General features: G+C 54.8%; 1 protein-coding gene across 2 annotated transcripts; it reads left to right on the top strand.

Moving 5' to 3' along the window:
- The first annotated feature begins 4,218 nt into the window (after positions 1-4,218).
- On the top strand, positions 4,219-10,976 carry GLYCTK (glycerate kinase). Of its 2 annotated transcripts, XM_037134728.2 has the most exons (5): positions 4,219-4,284; positions 6,426-6,841; positions 7,075-7,226; positions 7,816-7,991; positions 8,271-10,976. In XM_037134728.2, the coding sequence occupies exons 2-5, from the start codon at positions 6,465-6,467 to the stop codon at positions 9,135-9,137; spliced, it is 1,572 nt and encodes a 523-aa protein (XP_036990623.2). In that variant the 5' UTR covers positions 4,219-4,284; positions 6,426-6,464; the 3' UTR covers positions 9,138-10,976. The 2 variants fall into 2 exon arrangements, with proteins under 2 accessions (XP_036990623.2, XP_036990622.2); XM_037134727.2 differs by lacking the exon at positions 4,219-4,284 and having other exon boundaries at positions 6,188-6,841.
- Positions 10,977-18,608: the final 7,632 nt, after the last annotated feature.

The raw sequence follows: 18,608 nt of genomic DNA, 5'->3' as shown, positions 1-18,608 counted from the left end.
AGCTCACAGTCCATTGAGCATCTAAACTTTGCTTTTGTTAAATGTATCTTGTGAGTAGCTGTGGGATGTGGTGGGAGGTTAAAAAAATGGGTACAACTAGTCCCCTTCTTACAGTTTGACAGAAGAGCACTGACACAGAAATGGTATCTGTTGATGAGTCTCTGGCACTACGTAATTAGAGAGGTCCTCAAATTTACACTCCTCTCAACATGTGGGAATGTAATTACAAAAGCAGAGTAAGTTTCCCACCAGAAAGAACCACTTCTTACTCATCACAGCAGCTACAGCATTTGGCCCGCATAGAAAACACTCAGGAAAATGCCTGTTAACTGATGGAGTAGTGAATAAATGCATGGATGAATGAAGACAGCTTACTGTAAGCAAAGGACAAACTGAAATTTTAAGTATTTACAATTTCTCCACATCTAAAGAAGACAGGTCCAAGGATGTAAACTATAGCATAGGGAATATAGTCAGTAATATTGTAATAGCTATGTATGGTGCCAGGTGGATACTGGAAATAACAGGGGAACAGTTTGTAAAGTATGATTGTGTAACCACTATTCTGTACACCTGAAACTAATACAAAATAATATGGAATATAAACTGTAATTGGAAAATAAAAAACATAGGTATATATGTTCTTTTTTGCCACTCAACCCAACTCAAAACAAGTCTGTTTATTGAAAAGACCTGAAGATAGTAATAAGGCTTTCAATGACTTAATAAGTTTAAAGAATATTAACAATATGGAACATTAAGAATTTACTTCAAAAAAATTCAAAGCTTTCTCGACCACCCTACCACCATGCTGCTTCAGGCTTGGATTAACACTTGCTATTCTGTCTAAATAAGTGATCCAATTTCGAATGCTGCACTTCTGCACCTAAAGCCGGGGTTTTGGGTTTGGCTCCCTCAGCCTGCAGGTGGCCAGCCCGCTGGGCGGGTGTGAGGGTCTCAGTGAAAATCCACCACCATGTCCAGCACCAGGCCAAGTGCCAGTCACCACTGAGGTCCAGGCACTGAGGTGCCTCAACAGGGATAAGAGTGGGGAGACAGCACGGGATCAACACATGTCAACACACACATGGACAGCAGGGACAGTGCTCAGGCTCCAGGGCCAGCTCTTTAGTGACCCATCCAGGGGTGGCCATGCATATAGCCTGGACATCTTCTTACAAGCACAAGATTGGAGTGTATGTCTCTCCAAGTGAGTAAGGTACAGCCCCACTTGTCACTCTGAATGTGATTGATTGGGCGATAGGGAAGGCACTCAGCCATTCCCTATTGCCCCAATCTAGCAAATGAACATGCCACTCAAAGAGACATAAATTACTGGAAACAGGCCTGGATTTAGGAGACCTGCTGGGCGAGGGGGCCAAGGCCACATGTAAACTGAGCCTCAGCTCCAGTCTTGGACTCTACACCAGCTCTGGTCCCATGTGCACATGCTTGCACATGTCCCAGCTGGCTGGTTGAGCAGGGGCAACAGCGTGAACTGGTTGCCCTTCTAACCCAGGACCAATATGAAACACCACCACCCTCCTCTCTGCATTAACTGGTTTGCCCCAGCCTTCTTGTGACAATCTCAAAGCCACATGGCTTCCTAACCAAGAGATCCCATGGCTACCACTCCAGACTGGACAGACGGTCCCACACACATCACACAGAATATACAAACACAGAACAAGGCTCAATTTCATGCCCATACAAACCCTTCCCTCTGAAATCATTTTCCAACTGTACATGAGAGAATGTAGACTCAGCACAACAGAGTTTGAATCTCTAAAATAATACACAGGATTGAAAATGCCTTCCAGTCTGTAGGGGGTGCAGCTCTGATTTGTGAGAAGCGTGTGTGGGCTGACCTCTCACCTAGCCACCACCAGGCTCATGGGCCACCGTGTGACACTCTGCAGCACCTGTCGCACCAAAGCAGAGACAGGAGACAAGGCCTGGGGACCACAGGGGAGGGAGGAGACCCATCCACCTGCCAGCCTGCAATCACTTTCCACATGTTCCCTTAGAAGGGATTTAGAGGAAGGTGCAGGATTAGGGAAAGCTTGTGGCTGAAGGAAGACTTTTGACTGTGAGACATTTATTTCAACACCAAAGGATAGATCATCCACTCTGATCCCCTTCTCAATGTAATAGACTGATGTATGGAAGTTTCCTGACAAGGAATTATGAAGAGCCAGGGCGGCTCAAGGTCTCTGGCGACGGGCTCTGGTGGACAACACATGTGTGCGGTATTGCTCTCAGAGCTCTGGCTATTGCTTACTTGGCTTATTTAGAAATGAAAAATAAGGCCAGATACAAAATATGAAAAAACAGCTAATCTGGCCGGCAAAAGGCAGATTCTGGGCTCCTTCTCTGGCTACAGATAGAAGTGATGCCCACATGGATGTGTGACCATGGACAACACTGAGTGCAACAGGTGTGCAGTTATCCCTCCTCCTCCTCCTCCTTCTAGAGGAGTCTTCTAGATCTTTCTTCTCAACACACAATCATGTTCTTCTCCATCAGTTACACGCAGAGCTCCTTGAAGGGCTACGGCAGGCTGGTGACCTGGATCTTGATAATAAGAACACTCTTTGGGGACCATGTCAACTGCTGGCTGGCAGGGTCCTGGGTGTGCATGATGATCTGGGGGTTCTGCAGCACTGAGGCCTTTGGTCCAAAAGAAGTCACTGGGCATGGACCCTGCAGAGAGCAGGTCCTTCAGAATTCCTTTGTGCTTGCCTTGGCGGGCGTGGCAGACAGAGTGCGGGACTTGGGCCTACTGCAGATGGGGTGGCCCAGCACCATGTCCTCATCCTTACAACACGTGCAGTGCAGTGGTAGGATGTGTCTGCATTCAGCCCATTTCTCACATTGACCTTTTCTGGCTCCATCTCTGTCATCAATGAACAAGGGCTTCGGTCAGAACACTGATCCCATTAGCTGCTGCAGGCCCCTGCAGGGCCACCTGCTTCTGGGGTCTAGGCATCAGACTCCGCTGCCCTGCCCCCATTCATCACCACTACCCCAAACCCCCCTTGGCCAAAGGGACCATGGCACCCACCATGGAGCAGCACTCAAAAAAAATATTTCTGCCCTGACCTGAAAACATACCCACTTATCTTAACAGAGAGGAGACGAGAGGGAAAGAAACATCAGTGTGAGAAACATGGATTGGTTGCCTCCCCCATGTACCCTGACCAGGACCAAACCCACACCCAGGCACGTGCCCAGACTGGAATCAAACCCACAACCTTTTGGTTTTTGGGACAACACTCCAACCAACATAGCCACAATGGCCAGGGCTAACAATAAAATTTAAAAATAATAAAGAAGGCAGATCTTCTGAAGGTGCCTTTGTTTGAATGATGGGGTGAAGCGTTTAGGAGCAATCGATAGGGAATAAAAGGTCTTCTAGTATAAAGGAAAAGAAGAATCCGGGGAGACAGCTAGGAAGTGGGAAGGAGTACGTGACAAAAGCAGAGCATGGTCTGGAGACTTACGGAGAAGTGTGGCAGTTACTATAGGGAATAGGTGTGAAAAATATGTTTGAAGATTTTTAGGAACTCTGTTCTGTGATTTGTCATGTAACTGCCTCCTCTATCTCCCCAAGATAACATAAGTAAAAACAGTGTACTCTTTTGTATCTTTTGAATGTGTAAAACATCAAGCCCTGTTCCGTGTCAACACAGGATGATGGCAGGGGCTGTGAGGGAGGCTCAGGATCGTTCGTACTTACACGCAGCTTGCATGTTCGAGGATCACGGAAGTGAACTCTCGTGCTGAGTCAGAGCCCTTATTTGGTTGCCCAAAGGTAAGAGGGAGGGGACACCAATGAGTTACGTGGGACTACAGCGGTGGGGAGAGGAGGGGATGACTTAATCTGGATCCAGAAGAGCTGGCTGGGTTATGGGGAAGTAGTGATTCTCAACCCGTTTATTCATTCCAGTGCCAGTCGCCCAACTGGAGCTTGGAACGGATGACTGATCGTAGAGGAGAAAAGAGAGTACAGATTATTGCAATCAGTGATGCGGGAATTACTAACCCCCATTGTACAGATGAAGAAACCAAGACACAAAGTAACTTCCTACATGTCTCCCGGCAGTCTGAGTGGATCCAAAGCCTTAATACTCGCTCTGGCTAACCCAGCGTCGCTACCTATGCAATTCACTTCCGGTACCCCAACTCCGCCCCCCCACGCCACACTTCCGGATTCTACTACGCCCCGCTCGCGAATACTTCCGGTGTCCAGCGCAGGAAGCCGCAGCCGGGAGCTGTGGGGAGGTAAGTCTGCGCTGCCAGAGCCGGCAGGAGCAATCCTTGGGCAACGCCACAACAGGTCCAGGCGACAGCGGACCCTTATTTCCGTGTCAGTACCGATGATTACGCTGCACCCGTTTCCCTCGAAGAGGCCAGAGGCCCCGACTTAGAATGACGTCACTTCCGGGCCCTCTGCGAGCCGTGGAGGGCTGGAGATGGCTCTAGCTCCATCTGTCGGTGGGGAGGAGTCAAGGCGGATCTTCTCGAAATCTCCAGGTTTTGTGCTGTAGTGCCTCAGTTTGAGAGAAGTATTCTGACTAGCGTTGCTGGGTTTAGCGAAAAAAGTACAGGACGGCGGGTTAAATTGGAGTCTCAGATAAATAACAAATAATATTTCAGTATAGGTATGTCCCAAATTTTCTATGGAACATACTTATTTAAAGCAATTTCTAATTGCTGTTGTACACCTAAAACTAATACAACATTGTTAAATGTTTGTTAAGAAGAAATTCCTTGTGTATGTGAAATTCAAGTTTAACTGGACATCCTGTATTTTCTCTGGCAATCTTAACCTTGAGCGTCCTTCTGCTCTGGGCTCTGGTATCCAGCAGCAAGGCTGGGATCCTCTAGGCCTGTATCCATCTGGGAAATAAGTACAGCGTTCACCCAGGCTGTAGAAATCAGCTATTGCTAGGTGCTGAGATACTTTTAGCTCCGATCCTAATGGGGGCCAACCCCAGGAGTCCCCTGGCAAAAGTTGAGCCTATTTGCGGAATCCCCGTGGTGGTGGGCGCAGTGTTCCCTTTCACAACTGGGGTTGAACAGGGTTGGTCTCATGGGATAGCTGAAGAACAGCAGGCTAAGTGGCCAAGGGTTAGAAGTTGCCAAATTTTTTGAGTGTGGGATAATTTAGTGTTTAGGGTCCAGGTCTTCTGTGTTAACAGTGGACAGCTTCGGAGAGCCCGGAGATGTCAAGGAAAAGCATTAGTTTAATCTCATCCCACTTCTCATTTTGCAGATGAGGCCCCATGAGAGGAATGGAGCCTTCACAGGCACTGAAAAACCTGTAGTAGAGCTGGAGCCTGACTCCCAGCCCCCTGCCCCTGCTCTGGCCACACTGGCTGCTGCAGTAAACTGGCAGCACTATGGCAGGCATTTATTAAAATAGATGCCTTTTTAGAGATAGGTATTTGGGGGGAGTTGTCCCTAAACACTTTTACAGGCTAATGGCCTTCACCTTAAGGCTTTTTTAGCCTTTACCTTGCCCAGTGGAGAAAATGATTATTTGGGCCCTCCTGTGGGAGCCTGGCCTTTGCCTGATCTAGCCACTTGGCTCTCACCCCTGTGGGTGGCGCAAGACTTGTCTTGCTATGTGGGAGCCAAAAGGCATGCTATTGGCAAGGGTAGGTCTGGCCCACCATGTAGGAGGAAGGGTGTCTTTTTCCGTCCTGCAGTTTGAGTCCCCTGATGCATGGCCTCATGTGGCATCTAGGGACTTCTCTGAGGTTTCACCATGAGCCAGACTTTGCTGCCACTTCTGATTTGAAATTTAACCTCTTGTTGGACTAGTCCTGAGTGCTGGAATTCTTCAGGCTGTGTGCCTTGAGGAGGATGTGTTCTCGGCTGGTCAGTGCCCTGCCAAGCCTGCAGTCTCCCAACACAGATCCATAAGCTAATAAAATAGAGCTGGAGGTCAACGGGCTTGAGTCCGTTGGTAGGAGAGCCAGCAGCCTCCTGGCAACAACAGAAGAGGCAAGGAAGTAGTGCCAGAAAGGGGTGTTGCCCCTGGGTGAGGCCTGAGTGTGCAGGGGTGGTGAAGGGGCGGGACTGGAACCCACTGATAGGAATTGCTCACTCTGTTAATGATTAACTCTCAGCTGAAGTGGGTGACGTTAGAGGAGGGCTCAGCTACCAGGACCTTTGGACTCCAGGGGGCCAGTATCCAGAGGGCCAGTGTGTGGCCTACAGAAGAGACGGACTGTCTGGGTGGCAAGCCTGGGCTCCAAGGACTGGAGTGAGATCCGGCAGCTGTGGGCCTCAGGAAGTCTCCTGGGACTGGCAGATGGTCCATTTTTGCAGCAGCTGTGGGGTCCACTGGCCCTAATGCCTCAGGTGCTCGTGTCTCTAGCCTTGCGACTGCCTCACTAGTGCTTTCTTTCCCCTAGGTGGCTATGGATGCCAGGTGGAGCTGAAAGCAGTGGGGCATGGCTGCAGCCCTGCAGGTCTTACCCTGCTTGACCCGAGCCCCATTACTCCCACTCCTCTGGGGGCGCCCAGGGGCACGGCTGGCCAGTGGCATGGCCTTGGCAGAGCATGCTCAGAAGCTGTTTGAGAGCACTATTGCTGCTGTTCTGCCGGGCCCCATGATGCGCCGGGCACTGTCCTTGGACCCTGGCAGTGGACAGCTGAAGATTCGGGATCGGAGCTTTCAGCTGCGGCAAAACCTCTACCTGGTGGGCTTTGGCAAGGCTGTGCTGGGCATGGCAGCTGCAGCTGAAGAGCTACTGGGGAAGCATCTGGTGCAGGGAGTGATCAGCGTTCCCAAGGGGATCCGTGCTGCCATGGAGTACACCGGCAAGCAGTAAGGAGTTTGGGGGGCTGCTCCCCACTGTCCATGTGGAGGGGAACCTGGGCCCAGACTCAGACTGGATTGGGCCTCCCTTCCTCACCAGCTTCCCTTTTCTCCTAGGTCTGGCCTGGTTCCAGGATGGGTGTCAGCAGGCATCCTTGTTCATGCCCATCACCTGTACAGTTAGGAAATTAGATGGGAGAAGAGCCCATGCCATCCTTACTCTCTGTTCTCTTTGCCGTCAGGGAAATGCTACTGAAGTCACACAGCCATGTCCAGGTCTTTGAGGGTGCAGAGGACAACCTGCCGGACCATGATGCACTTCGGGCTGCGTTTGCTATTCAGCAGCTGGCTGAAAGTCTGACAGCTGATGACCTGCTGCTCGTGCTCATCTCAGGTGTGGGTGCCAGGTTGGCTCAGGACAGTTCAGTGGGGACTATCAGGTCTGTGAAAAACCACTGGTCTAAGCCCCGAGTCGCAGGGCAATTGAGGCAATGAGGAGCCTGGATGGCTGACTCCTAGATGGCCCTGTGCCAGTTATCTGGCCTCCCCTGAGCTGTGAGGTCCTCCCTTCAACTAACTTGTTGGCAGACCCATGAGAGGGCAAACAGCACCTGACTTAGAGTCTCGCAAGGAAAATGTCACTGTTGTTGCTGCTGTTTGGTATCACCTGGGCCCAGGACCCGAGTCTCCAGCCCCCGGCGCCCTCTCTTTGGTCCGCTGTCCACCCTTCCACCTGCCTTTTATTTCAAGCTCTTACGGAGCAGTTTTGCCAGTACCTGCTGGGACCTGGGCTGACCCAAGATCTCTGGTGCCCAGGGTGTGGCGACTGTTCACACATTCAATGCATGTCCGTACAGGGGCACCCTAACCCCACCTTTCCAACCCCCAACTCCTTCCCTAATGTGTGCAGTGCCCCCTTGTGTGCCTGGGTGGGGAAGGTTCTCGGTTGTCTCCTCTGCCTGAAGTCATCACTGTCTCTGCAGGTGGGGGCTCAGCCCTTCTGCCTGCCCCCATCCCACCCGTCACACTGGAGGAGAAACAGACACTCACCAAGCTGCTGGCGGCCCGAGGAGCCACCATCCAGGAACTGAACACCATCCGGAAAGCCCTGTCCCAGCTCAAGGGTGGGGGGCTGGCCCAGGCTGCCTACCCTGCCCAGGTGTGTGAGTCACCTCTTACCCGGACCCATGTGTGCTGGGCAGATGAAACCCTAAAAGAGCGTGCAGACTGTCGGGGGCCTGGTATGGGAAGTCACAGGGCTATCAGAGAGGGTAAGGGGGAGTCCGCACGTCCACTTGAGAAGGGTTACAGATGGGCAAGGAAATGTAGTGGATGGCGTAGGGTGTGTGGATACACAGGATTAGGGTGCAGTTTGTCCTCATAGCTCTGGGATGAGGATCAGGAAGAACTGAGCCTTGCGTCTTTGACCCTTTCCCAGGTGATAAGCCTGATTCTATCAGATGTGGTGGGAGACCCTGTGGATGTGATTGCCAGCGGCCCCACTGTGGCCAGTGTTCACAACGTACAAGATTGCCTGCACATCCTTAATCGCTATGGCCTCCGTGCTGCCCTGCCGCGTTCCGTGAAAACTGTGCTGGCTCAGGCTGACTCTGACCCTCGTGGGCCACACACCTGTGGTCATGTCCTCAATGTGATTATTGGCTCCAATGCACTTGCACTGGCTGAGGCCCAGAGGCAGGCTGAGGCACTGGGATACCGGGCCGTGGTGCTGAGTGCAGCCATGCAGGGCAACGTAAAAAGTGTGGCCCACTTCTACGGGCTGCTGGCCCAAGTAGCTGGAGCCCACCTCACTTTGCCCAGCACTGGAGCCCCCGTGGAGGAGGGTGAACAACTCCATGAGCTGGCGGCTGAGCTTCAGCTCCCAGACCTGCAACTAAAGGAGGCCCTGGAGGTCGTGGTAGGGGCTGAGGGCCCCGTCTGCATGCTGGCTGGTGGCGAGCCCACAGTGCAATTGCAGGGCTCTGGCAAGGGTGGCCGGAACCAGGAACTGGCCCTCCGTGTCGCAGCAGAGCTGGGACGACGGCCACTGGGGCCTGTTGATGTGCTGTTTTTGAGTGGTGGCACCGATGGGAGGGATGGGCCCACAGAGGCAGCTGGGGCCTGGATTATGCCCGAGCTTGCCCACCAGGCCGCCGCTGAGGGCCTGGATGTGGCCACCTTTCTAGCCCACAATGACTCACATACCTTCTTCCACCGCTTCCAAGGTGGGACCCATCTGCTGTACACAGGGCTGACAGGAACCAATGTCATGGATGTCCACTTCCTGTTCCTGAAGCCACGGTGATGACATAGGTCATGTTTTGGGAGTCCAGAGGCAGCCTACAGGGTAGGGTCCTGGGGCAGACCAGGGTTGGTCCCCAGGGTCTCACCAGGCCTTAAGGCCCCTCCTTGGCCCCTGCTGCATGGTTGGCTCTTATACCTCCCACCCCAGGGCCTCTGCTTCATGTCTGTTCCTCAGATCAAACTGGCAGGATGGTGGATCTCTTCCACCTCTACTTTCAGCTGTGGCAGCAGGTGCCTCAGGTCCACGGCAGCAAGGTGTCCTGAGGACCAGGACAGATCTCTTGGCCAGTTCGCTATTCCCCTGGGCAGCACCACTGCTGAGCTCCTGAGACTGCTTTTTTCTGTGGGGTGAGGCAAGAAGGACTGGAAATAAAAAAGACCACTCGGCGGGGTCTCAGTGCATCCTCCTTCAGAGCAAGGACCTGCGGGAGCTGCTGGGGAGGGGGAGGGGGCGCTGCACCACAGCACCTGGACCCAGTAGGAGTTCCCCACACCCTCTCTCCACAACACACTTGGCACTTGTTTCATTTCAGCAGGAGCCTGGGAGGGTTGAGCCTGGCTCCCAACACACTCAGTGAAGGTGAGCAGAGAGCCCAGGGAGGACAGGCGTAAGGACTGCTCTCTGTGGGGTCTGGGGGGGACTGGCCACCCATCTAACAATGACTCCCCAGTGGCATCCCTGCCCTGGTCTCCAGCCTCTGCCATATGCCTCGCTGGGCCCTGCTTTCTACCTCTCACCAGGGACACCCCTCCTGCCTTGGGTAGTCCTAAGCCACAGACACAGCTTTTGTGGCTGGGCTGCCCTCTATCTAGGGGCCACCCTAGCTACATAGGACACTGGACCTTGTTTCCTTGTGCCAGCTCTTTTCCTAGTCTGAATACCCCCACTTCCTTCAGCCACTACTCGGGATACCGTTGTGTTCCTGGTACCAACCTTGTCATGGGGGTCTCCACTGCTGCGATGGTGGGCCAGAGCAGTGATAGGGTCCAGCAGCCCCTGCCTCTCCCTATTAAAGATGGCAGGGAAAGGGCCAGTGAGGGGAAAAGCAACAAAGGAGGCCAGCAGTCTGTGCTGAGAGAGGGATGGGTCACTGTCCCCACTCTCCTTGGGCCCCATGCTCAGTGTCCAAGCCCTCCGCTGGCCGCCCCCGCCGTGCGCCACGGCTCCAATCCCTATATGAGTGAGCAGTAGAATCACATAGGAATAAAAAGCCATAGAGAACAGCGAGGCCTGGGGCTGCTTCTGCTGGCCACCCCAGCCATCTCCCAGCCCCTCCTACTGAAGGTGTGAGGGGCTCTGGGCCAGAGCTGGCATGCCCTCCCTCTAGGAACAGACTCCCTCCCCCACTTGGGCCCTGACAGCCCAGCTCGCAGGTGGTTCGTGAACTGAAGATGTCACATCAGGCAGGCTGGGCATTGAGAGGGAGGTGAGCAAAGTGAGCTGGTCTCTGAGGCCAAGGAGGTTTAGGGAATAGGGGAGATGACACCCTGCTGAGGCACCAGTTCCTTCTGCATATAGTCAAAGCTGACCAGGGTTGGGGGGCTCATGGTGTTAGGGGATATTGTCCCCACATGGCAGTGCCCGTATCCTGGTGCTCCTTAGGCAACATCTAGATATGCCCTGTGCCTGCTTCAGTCCTTGCTCAGGAGCACACGTATTAGCACTGGGGGTCAAGGTCCAGGCAAGAGCAGGACCTGAGGGCTGGGGCAGAGGACCTGTCTGCCGTGTCCCAGCATGTGTATATGTGTGGGTGTTGGTGCCGGCATACCACCGACGGGGGATGCACGTTTGTGTACACGTAAGTGCTCCACTCAGGAGATAAGCTGCTGCTTGTGCACATGCCTGTTTACACACCTGCTGAGGGGGTGGGTGGGGGTGGGGTCTTGCCAGAGGCTTCCCCTGTGCCACCTTGGCCTCTGCCCTGTGTCCGTTTGTGGGGGCTGGGAGGCCAGGGGCTGGATTGAGGCTAACCCATTAGATTTGCTCATTTGTACCCCGAAGATGACAGAGAATATATTTGGCCTCAATCTAGATGAAAATATGAGCTAAAACCTGCATGGTGAGAGTTCAATAGGAGTCATTTGCTCGGTAAATGTCAAGTATGGGTCATAATAATTGCTCCCATCTCGTGGCTCTTGGCTTCTGTCTCCCGGTTCAGATTCCTGCTGCCCACCTCACCTCCCTTTCCTGACTCTTCCTGGCCCAACTGGAGCTTTTGTAGGGTACCTGGCGCCCTTGACTGCTGCTGCTGCTCTCACAAGCCCTTCCATTCTGTGAAATTGGCATGAACTGAGAGCAGCTGAACAGTGAGCCTGGATAGCCCTTAGGTATCAGCTAATCCTTTGTTTTATAGCTGAAGAAACAGAGAAGATGGTTGGTCTGAGGCTACCAGCAAGTCTGCCACAGAACCAGAATTAGAACCTGGTTGGGGCCTATTTGACCATCCTCTACCCACCTGCTGGGGCTTGGAGACCCTGGGGCCGAGTGAGGGCTTAGCCAGAACCAGGGATCCACTCCTGTCTCCCTGCTGCTCCTCCCAGGCCTGAGGATGGTGACATGGCCACACTTGGTGTCTCTAGGGATCCATAAATCAGATTCGTCAGACCTTTCTCAGCTCAGACTTCACATCTCCATTGTGCATGTGATTTGGTGGGAAGCCACATGCTGGTGGGTAGTGGGCTTATTCACAAATACATGTGTCTGCGTCTGTGTGGGCAGGGGGACCCAAATGCAGGCGCTGCGCCAGCCTCTCCGCTGTGCTCTGCTCCATCCCAGCACAGGGACACACAGTTTGGCATGTTGGGGACAAGGTGAACCAAGTTGAGCCAGGAGGCCATAAAGGTTGGCAGAGGCCAATTGGTAAAGGGCCTTGTGTGTCTGGCCAGGGGGATAGGACCTCACGTTGACAGTGGTGACAAGCCTCTTGAGGGTTTTTATCAAGGCATGATGCCAGAAGGCTGTTTTAGGACTTTGATGCCAAGGGCCTCCTTACTGCAGGGGTAGAGGTCAGGGCATGCGAGGAGGTGAGGAAGGTGTCACAGGTGGGAAAGAGGTACATCGGGCTCAGGAACCCCCTCCTACCTCCCCTCTGCAGCTTCATCCTAGCAGCCTTCAGCCAGCCTAGGCAGCCCTTTAAATGCTCACTTTGGGAGCAAGGCTGGAAGCTCTGGCTCAACACCCCCACCCCAGAGTAACCCAGCCCCTCTGTCCTTGGGAATGCAGTTAGAGTCTGGAGGATTTGGGGGGCAGAGAAGCTGGGCAACTGGTGGACACTTCTGTGAGCATAGGTACCTTGTCCTCCTCTAGTCACTCACTAGGGTGTCAGAAGTTCTAGGTCTTTTAGGACTGGCCCTTATCCTGGCCTTGGTTTTCTCCTCTGTCTAATGGGAACAACATCCTTATCCTGCTTTCCTTTCTGGAGAGGTGTCAGCAGCCAGTAAATCTGGGTAAGAAACCTGTGCCAGGAAGGCACTCGGAGGGATGAAATGAAGGGAGAGAGACTGACCTCTTCCATGGAAAAGCTCAGGGAGCTCTCAGCTCAGAGAAGCTTCCCTCGTCCAGGCAAGGCCAGGCTTAGAGCCAGTAAGGCCTGGTTCGATTGACTGAGGCCAAGCGAGTGACCACTGCCCTTCCGTACTGGTCTGGCACTAGCAGGGCGTGGTATTTGAGTCTTTATTGGCTTCTGGGGTGCACAGCACCCTGGGAGGTCACAGAGCCACTGGGGGTCAGTTGGGACTAGAGTAAGTTGACCCAGTCTGGGAGAGAGCCCCTGTTGTGCCTCAGGAAAATAGGGCAGTGTGATCCTCCTGAATATGGGTCGTGAGAGGAACGTGACTCAGGTAGGGAGACCTGGCTTGACTCCAGGCCAGGAATCTTTGGGGTGAGAGGATTTGGGGTGTGCTAGGAGAAAACGGGTTGTATGGGGGTCGGGGGATGCTGACACACCTTAAGTGGTGGGGAAGCCAATAGCTTAGGCAGGCTGCCACGTGAGAGACAGGGATGGACCACCTTGGCCCTTGCAACTCGATGCCCACAGCTCTGATTCTCCCTCCACCTGGGACGGGTTGCTGCCTGCTCAGATGAGAAGGCTCTGGCCAGGGAAGAAGGTGAGGGAGAGTTAGGCCCCAAGTCCTAGGGGAGCAAATGCCCTTAGCAGCTCTACCTCATGGGATCACTACCTACTATGAGCTTGTCCACTGCTGACTCCCTAAGGGTTGGGGAACTGTGGGACCTAGTTCTGCCCTGAAAGATAGCCAGGGGCTGGCCCCCCAAGATGTACCCATTGGGAAGTTATGCCTTGTCCCACCCCACACCCTGGCTTTTCTCTGGCAGCCAGTAGAGCCATTCTGTTCACTTCTCTGAGGAAAGGTGAGCAACTCACGTACTCTGTCCTCTCCTAGCTCCACTGCTGCATCCCCAGAGGAGGGCGGGGCTCCTGGCAGTGGCTGCAGCCCCTTCCCACTCACCTGTCCCAGCTTCCAGGTCTCCGGCTCTCCTCCCAGCCCTGGGATGTCTCCAACAATCACACTTGTCGCCTCACTCTACAGAGGCTGCGCTCGCAGCCTCAGAGCCGGGGCTCTGTCCCCACCTGTCCCCCAGCCTACAACCATTCCCACCTGTCCAGTTCAGTTCGCCCCAGCAAACTGACCTCCAGAATACTCCGACTCTGGCCTGAATCCCTACGGTTTCACAATCTGGGTAAAGCTGTCCTGGGGACCCTGTCTGGGGAAGCTGATCGGAGACCCCCAGGGGAGGGAGGAGTTCCCCTCCCCTCACGTGGCTCTGTGGGTCTGGTAGACAGTAGCCTGAGGTGAAAGCAGCCAGCCTGTGGCAGGGGCAGATCTCTCTTCTGCCCACACCCACCACCTGGGCAGCGGGGGCAGCCCAGCACCTCCCTGTTCAGCAACAAAAACCTCAGTGAGGGACAAGCACCTGTAGGGGCACAGCCCAGCTGACAGCGCCACAGCCCAGCCAGAGGCAGTGTTCAGGGCTCCAGACTCTAGGACAGGGCATAGACCCAAACCTTGAGGAATAGCTGTTCCAGGCAGCGCAGCCCCCGCCCACCCCATCAGTTCCCTCCGAGGGTCTCCCTCAGCCCAGGACCACCCACGGAAGCCAGGCACCAGGGCAGGGACAGAGCCTGGTAGCTCCCCAGGAGCTCTGCCCACCCACCAGCCCCCCACCCCAGGCCAACTGGCCACCTCTCTGCCCTCCTCTCCTGCTGACCACTGGGGCATCTGCAGCTGGCACTCTGACTGCGGCTCCCATTGCCCTGGGCAGAGAAGCGTCTCAGCTGGACTGCCCACTCTCCCCACCTGCCTGCCCCCCAGAGCTCCGGCTGCCCCGCCTGGCGTCCCGATCCCCTGGCTCACCTCGGTGGCGCTCTGTCCTCACCAGAGGCACTGCGGTGTGGGAACTGTCCCGAGGAGCTGGTTCTCAGCTGAAACAAAGAGGTGGGGGAGAAAGAGGGGGGCAGCGGGAGAGGGAGAGGGTGAGTGAGCAGGCGAAGGAGTGGAGGCTGCAGGGGGAGAGGCAGGAGAGGATGAGAGAGAAGAGGGAGGGGCGGAGAACGTGTGCAAGAGATAAAGCCTGACTCCCAGGGACAGAGGGGCCAAGAACAGAGGGATGAGGCAATGGGGAGAGAGGGCAGGAGGTGAGGGGCCAGACCCAGAGAGGAGAGGTTGTTAGAGGGGCAGACCCAGAGCAAGTGAGGGGCGTGGGCGGGAGAGGGAGGGGAGAGAGGCAGGACTGCAGGGGGCAGGCAGTTGGGCTGGGGGCTGGGCTGGGCTGGTTGGGCAGAGCCACCCCACCACTGTCCCATGCCAGGCTCTGGAACTTGAGTGGACAAAAGACCATGAAAGGGAATGGCAGAGGGAGGTGAGCAGCCAGGCCAGCAGTAAGGCACTGGGCTGGTGGGCCAGCTGGAAGGACAGAGGCGAGGGACAAAGGCAAGAGAAGAACAAAGGTGTCTGAATGGAGGAATCGGCCTCTGCTGGCCTCCGCTGACCTCTGGGTACCGAAGCCTGGAGCATCCTAGACAGTCTCCTGAATGGAGGGCAGGTCCGCTCTGGAGCAGTCCAGGCTCCGAAGTGGCAGCCTACGGTCAAGGGGACAGGGACTGAGCTGTGAGAGGGGCAGGGATCTCCTTCATTCTGTGAGAGCTGGGAACACGTCATGCGTGACCACACATCAGGATGCTGCCTTCTTGGGGGAGGGCTTGGTTCATGGGGTCTGAAGCTGGACTGAGAAATGGGGACGGGAACTCCCCTTCTAGGGAAGAGCATCTGATGCCCCAGCGGAGTAGGGAAGGCTGGTGAGTGCCATGGGCAAGGAGAGGAGAATGAAAGGAGTAAGGAAGCAGGGCATAGGGAGAGAATGAGGTGGAAAGGAGGCTGCAAGGGGTGGACCCCAGCTGCATCCCCTTAACAAGCCCATCTAAAGCAAAGCCCCCAAACACACACCACACAATGCTCGGGCTGCCGAGTGCAGACCTAATGAAGGATGGGATAATGAACCCCTTCCCCACAGCTGCCCTCCTGCTGCTGGGCACTGCTGTGACAGGCAAAGGCACCGGATCAGTCAGCCTGGGCAGCCGGGCACAGGTCTGTGTTAGCGCTGGTGGGGGCAGAGGAGGTGGGGTGGCCTTGCCCATAGCTGCCTCATCCCTTTCTACTCTGGGGCGCAGTGGCCCTGAGCTAGTCCAGTCTCATCTCATGCTCAGAGGCGCAGGAGGACTTCCTAAGCCTCTGACTAAGACAAGTTCTCGTACTGCCCCACTGGAGACTCCTCCCAGAAACCCCAGAGCACCTGTAGTCTCTGGAGAGCAGGAGAAGGGGTGTGAGCCGTGGGTGGAGCCTGGAGCGGTGACAGGGACAGGGGAGAAAGTCAGCCCCATCCCACCCTGCTGTATTCTCCTTGGACTCTGCCTAGCCCAATTCCCTACCACCTCCTCAGGGAAGCCCTCCGGGCCTACCAAGCGGGAACACAGCAACCCAGCTGCCACAGGGCCGGCTGCCTCCTCTGTGGCCCAGAAACCTATGAAAGCAAAGGGCTTTCCTCCCTTCTTTCCTTCCTTCCTTTTTCTACTTCTATTTAGAAATAATTTTAAACTTACAGGCAAGTTGTCAGAATAAGAATAGGATGACTCTCAATATACCTGTTAGCCATATTCAACTATCAATATTTTGCCTCACTTGCTTTCTCTCTCTGCAAACACACACGAATTTGCTGTGTGGTGTGTGTGTATAGTCATACACAATTTTTTTCCTGAGCCATTTGAGGGTAAGTTGCAGACATCACAGCTGAAGACAGTTTCTTATCTGTTTCCATGTCCTGGAGCCAGCCTACGGGAGCCCAGACCACGTGGTGTGGAATGAATGAAGGCCTGGGACAGGCAATGAATGAGTGCACATCATCTATTGGGAGCCTGAGGCCTGGGCATTGGAGGGGCTTGGCCAAGGCCACCTAGGAAGTTGGGCCGGTTTAGATCTAGGTCCCGCAGCCTGGGAGGCAGGGAGCTGGTGCCCACCTAAGTGAGCATGTGGTGTTTGCCGGGTGTGGAGCTGCAGCATATGTCTGCAGAGATAGCAGCAGATGGAGCTGAGAGAGCAGAAATGCCTACGCGGTGGCCCTTGGACGCACTCGGGAGAATGGGCGTCAGAAGACCCAGTTCCTAGAGTCCCCAGTCACAGTGCCAAGGACTGGACTTCTTATGTTTGGGACCCTTCCCACAAACCAGTGAGGGACAGGGCAGGGATGGGGGGTTGCTGCTTGACAGCTGGTCCATGCTGATCAGCTCAGAGAGGGCAGGATGGAGGCTCTAGTCATACTGCAGCTTATAGAAGATTTCCTGACACAGGGCTGGCATTCCTCTGTGTCCTCCAGTTCCCCCAAATGGGTTGGAACCCCATCTGGATCCTGTCCTGCAGAAGGCAGCATCCTTATGTTTTCTGACCCCCACCTGAAGATGATGGTTAAAAGTTTTTCATTTAAAAATCACACCTGGAATGATGACCTGAGCTCTGAAGCCCTGATCTCCTCTTTCCCTCTAGGTGAAGTCTCCTGCTCCAGGAAGTCCTCCAGACTTCCTCTGATCATCCCACCTCACATGGCTTCTGGGCAGTACCAGCCCTGCTTGTCTCTTTTGCTGGTTCACACTGATGCTGCCCCCAGGCCCTAGGGCTTTGCCAGAGTCCTCAGCCTTTTCCCCTCCTACCCCCCTGAGCGGGATATGTCACTGATGTTCCATAGATGAATGACAGTGGCTCAATTAGTCCTGCCAGAACACTGAATCCCTCTGATGCTGCCGTGCCCAGTGTGTCTGAGAGTCCATTGGTTCTGGGCTGGCTGAGGTCGGGGGAGGGGAGGGGAGCAAGGGGACCCACTTGAGAGAGGAAAGGCTTGTTGAAGACCACAAGTCTGTCAGGGCAAAGGCAGGCCTCCAACTTGGGTGTCTGACCACCTTGGCACTTCAGCCACTTTCTCCCCTGTCCAGGCCAGTGGCCAAGGGTGCTCACTTGGGTGACCACAGGACCTGCTGAACTAAAGAAGTCCCGCTTAACCCTTCTGCATCCTCCCTCCCTCCCTCTGCTACCCCAGCCCACCCCTGTGACAACCCAGGGGACACTGGCATCCTCTCCCCCTGCCCATCCCCTTGAACAGATTTCAGCCAATTAGCACATACGGTATTTACTTGATTAGGGTAATGACATAATTAGTGTAACGTGGGCTCCATCACGCGGCTTCAACATGCAATTAGGAGCCATCAGTGGGAGGCGACATTGTGAAAATGCCCATTCAATTTTGGTTCCAGCACGGAGGCTGCAGCAGCTGCCTCTGTTAGGAGGGAGGCAGCAGCAGCCGCTGTGTGTGCGTGTAAGTGGGGTGACTGCTGGCAGCCGACAGCCCGTCTAGGACGGGGGAGTCACTGGGGACAGAAAGGCAGTTTGCAGGGCTGATGGAGTCCCTGACGAAGCTTCTCCCATCACATATGGGCATCGCCACACCCCATGACCCCGGAGCAGGGCAGCGGCCCTGGCTTAGCTCGGGTGGCTGAGGCTGGGGGCCTGAGTTCTCTAGGTCCTCTGCCCCCATTAGCAGGCTGTCTCTTCAGGAGTCACTGGCCCTTCATGGTGGCCTTACGAGGCCACAGACTGGAAGGTTTTGGATGACTACTTATTGGACTAGTGGGGAAACTGAGGCTCTGGGAAAGAAAAGTGATAGAATGGTAGTGCTGACCCTAACAGTCAGCCCAACGTGGCAAGAGATGCCTCAAGCCCAGGCAAGTCTCCCTCAGCTTTGGGGGAGTCTCCTGCCCCCACGGAGGGAGCAGACTGCCTTTGGGATGACTGTGGGGAGGAGGCAGGGTGGTCTCCAGATCCCTGCGCACTCGGCCTTCTCTACCCTTCTTCTTACCAGTTTCAGCAAAGCTGAAGGCAGGGCCCTGACCCTTGGAGACCATCCACAGCCTTC

This window comes from Artibeus jamaicensis, unplaced genomic scaffold (assembly GCF_021234435.1).
Source record: "Artibeus jamaicensis isolate MK-2021 breed Jamaican fruit bat unplaced genomic scaffold, CSHL_Jam_final contig_519, whole genome shotgun sequence".
Classification (NCBI taxonomy): domain Eukaryota; kingdom Metazoa; phylum Chordata; class Mammalia; order Chiroptera; family Phyllostomidae; genus Artibeus; species Artibeus jamaicensis.
Note: the sequence above shows the minus strand (reverse complement) of the source record. Positions and strands in the feature narration are given on the sequence as shown.

Excerpts from the sequence above, each read along its gene's own strand:
- GLYCTK (XM_037134728.2), top strand. The coding sequence starts at position 6,465 with ATGGCTGCAGCCCTGCAGGTCTTACCCTGCTTGACCCGAGCCCCATTA. Across the intron at positions 6,842-7,074 it reads ATGGAGTACACCGGCAAGCA|GGAAATGCTACTGAAGTCAC; the intron begins GTAAGGAGTTTG and ends CTTTGCCGTCAG. Across the intron at positions 7,992-8,270 it reads AGGCTGCCTACCCTGCCCAG|GTGATAAGCCTGATTCTATC; the intron begins GTGTGTGAGTCA and ends ACCCTTTCCCAG.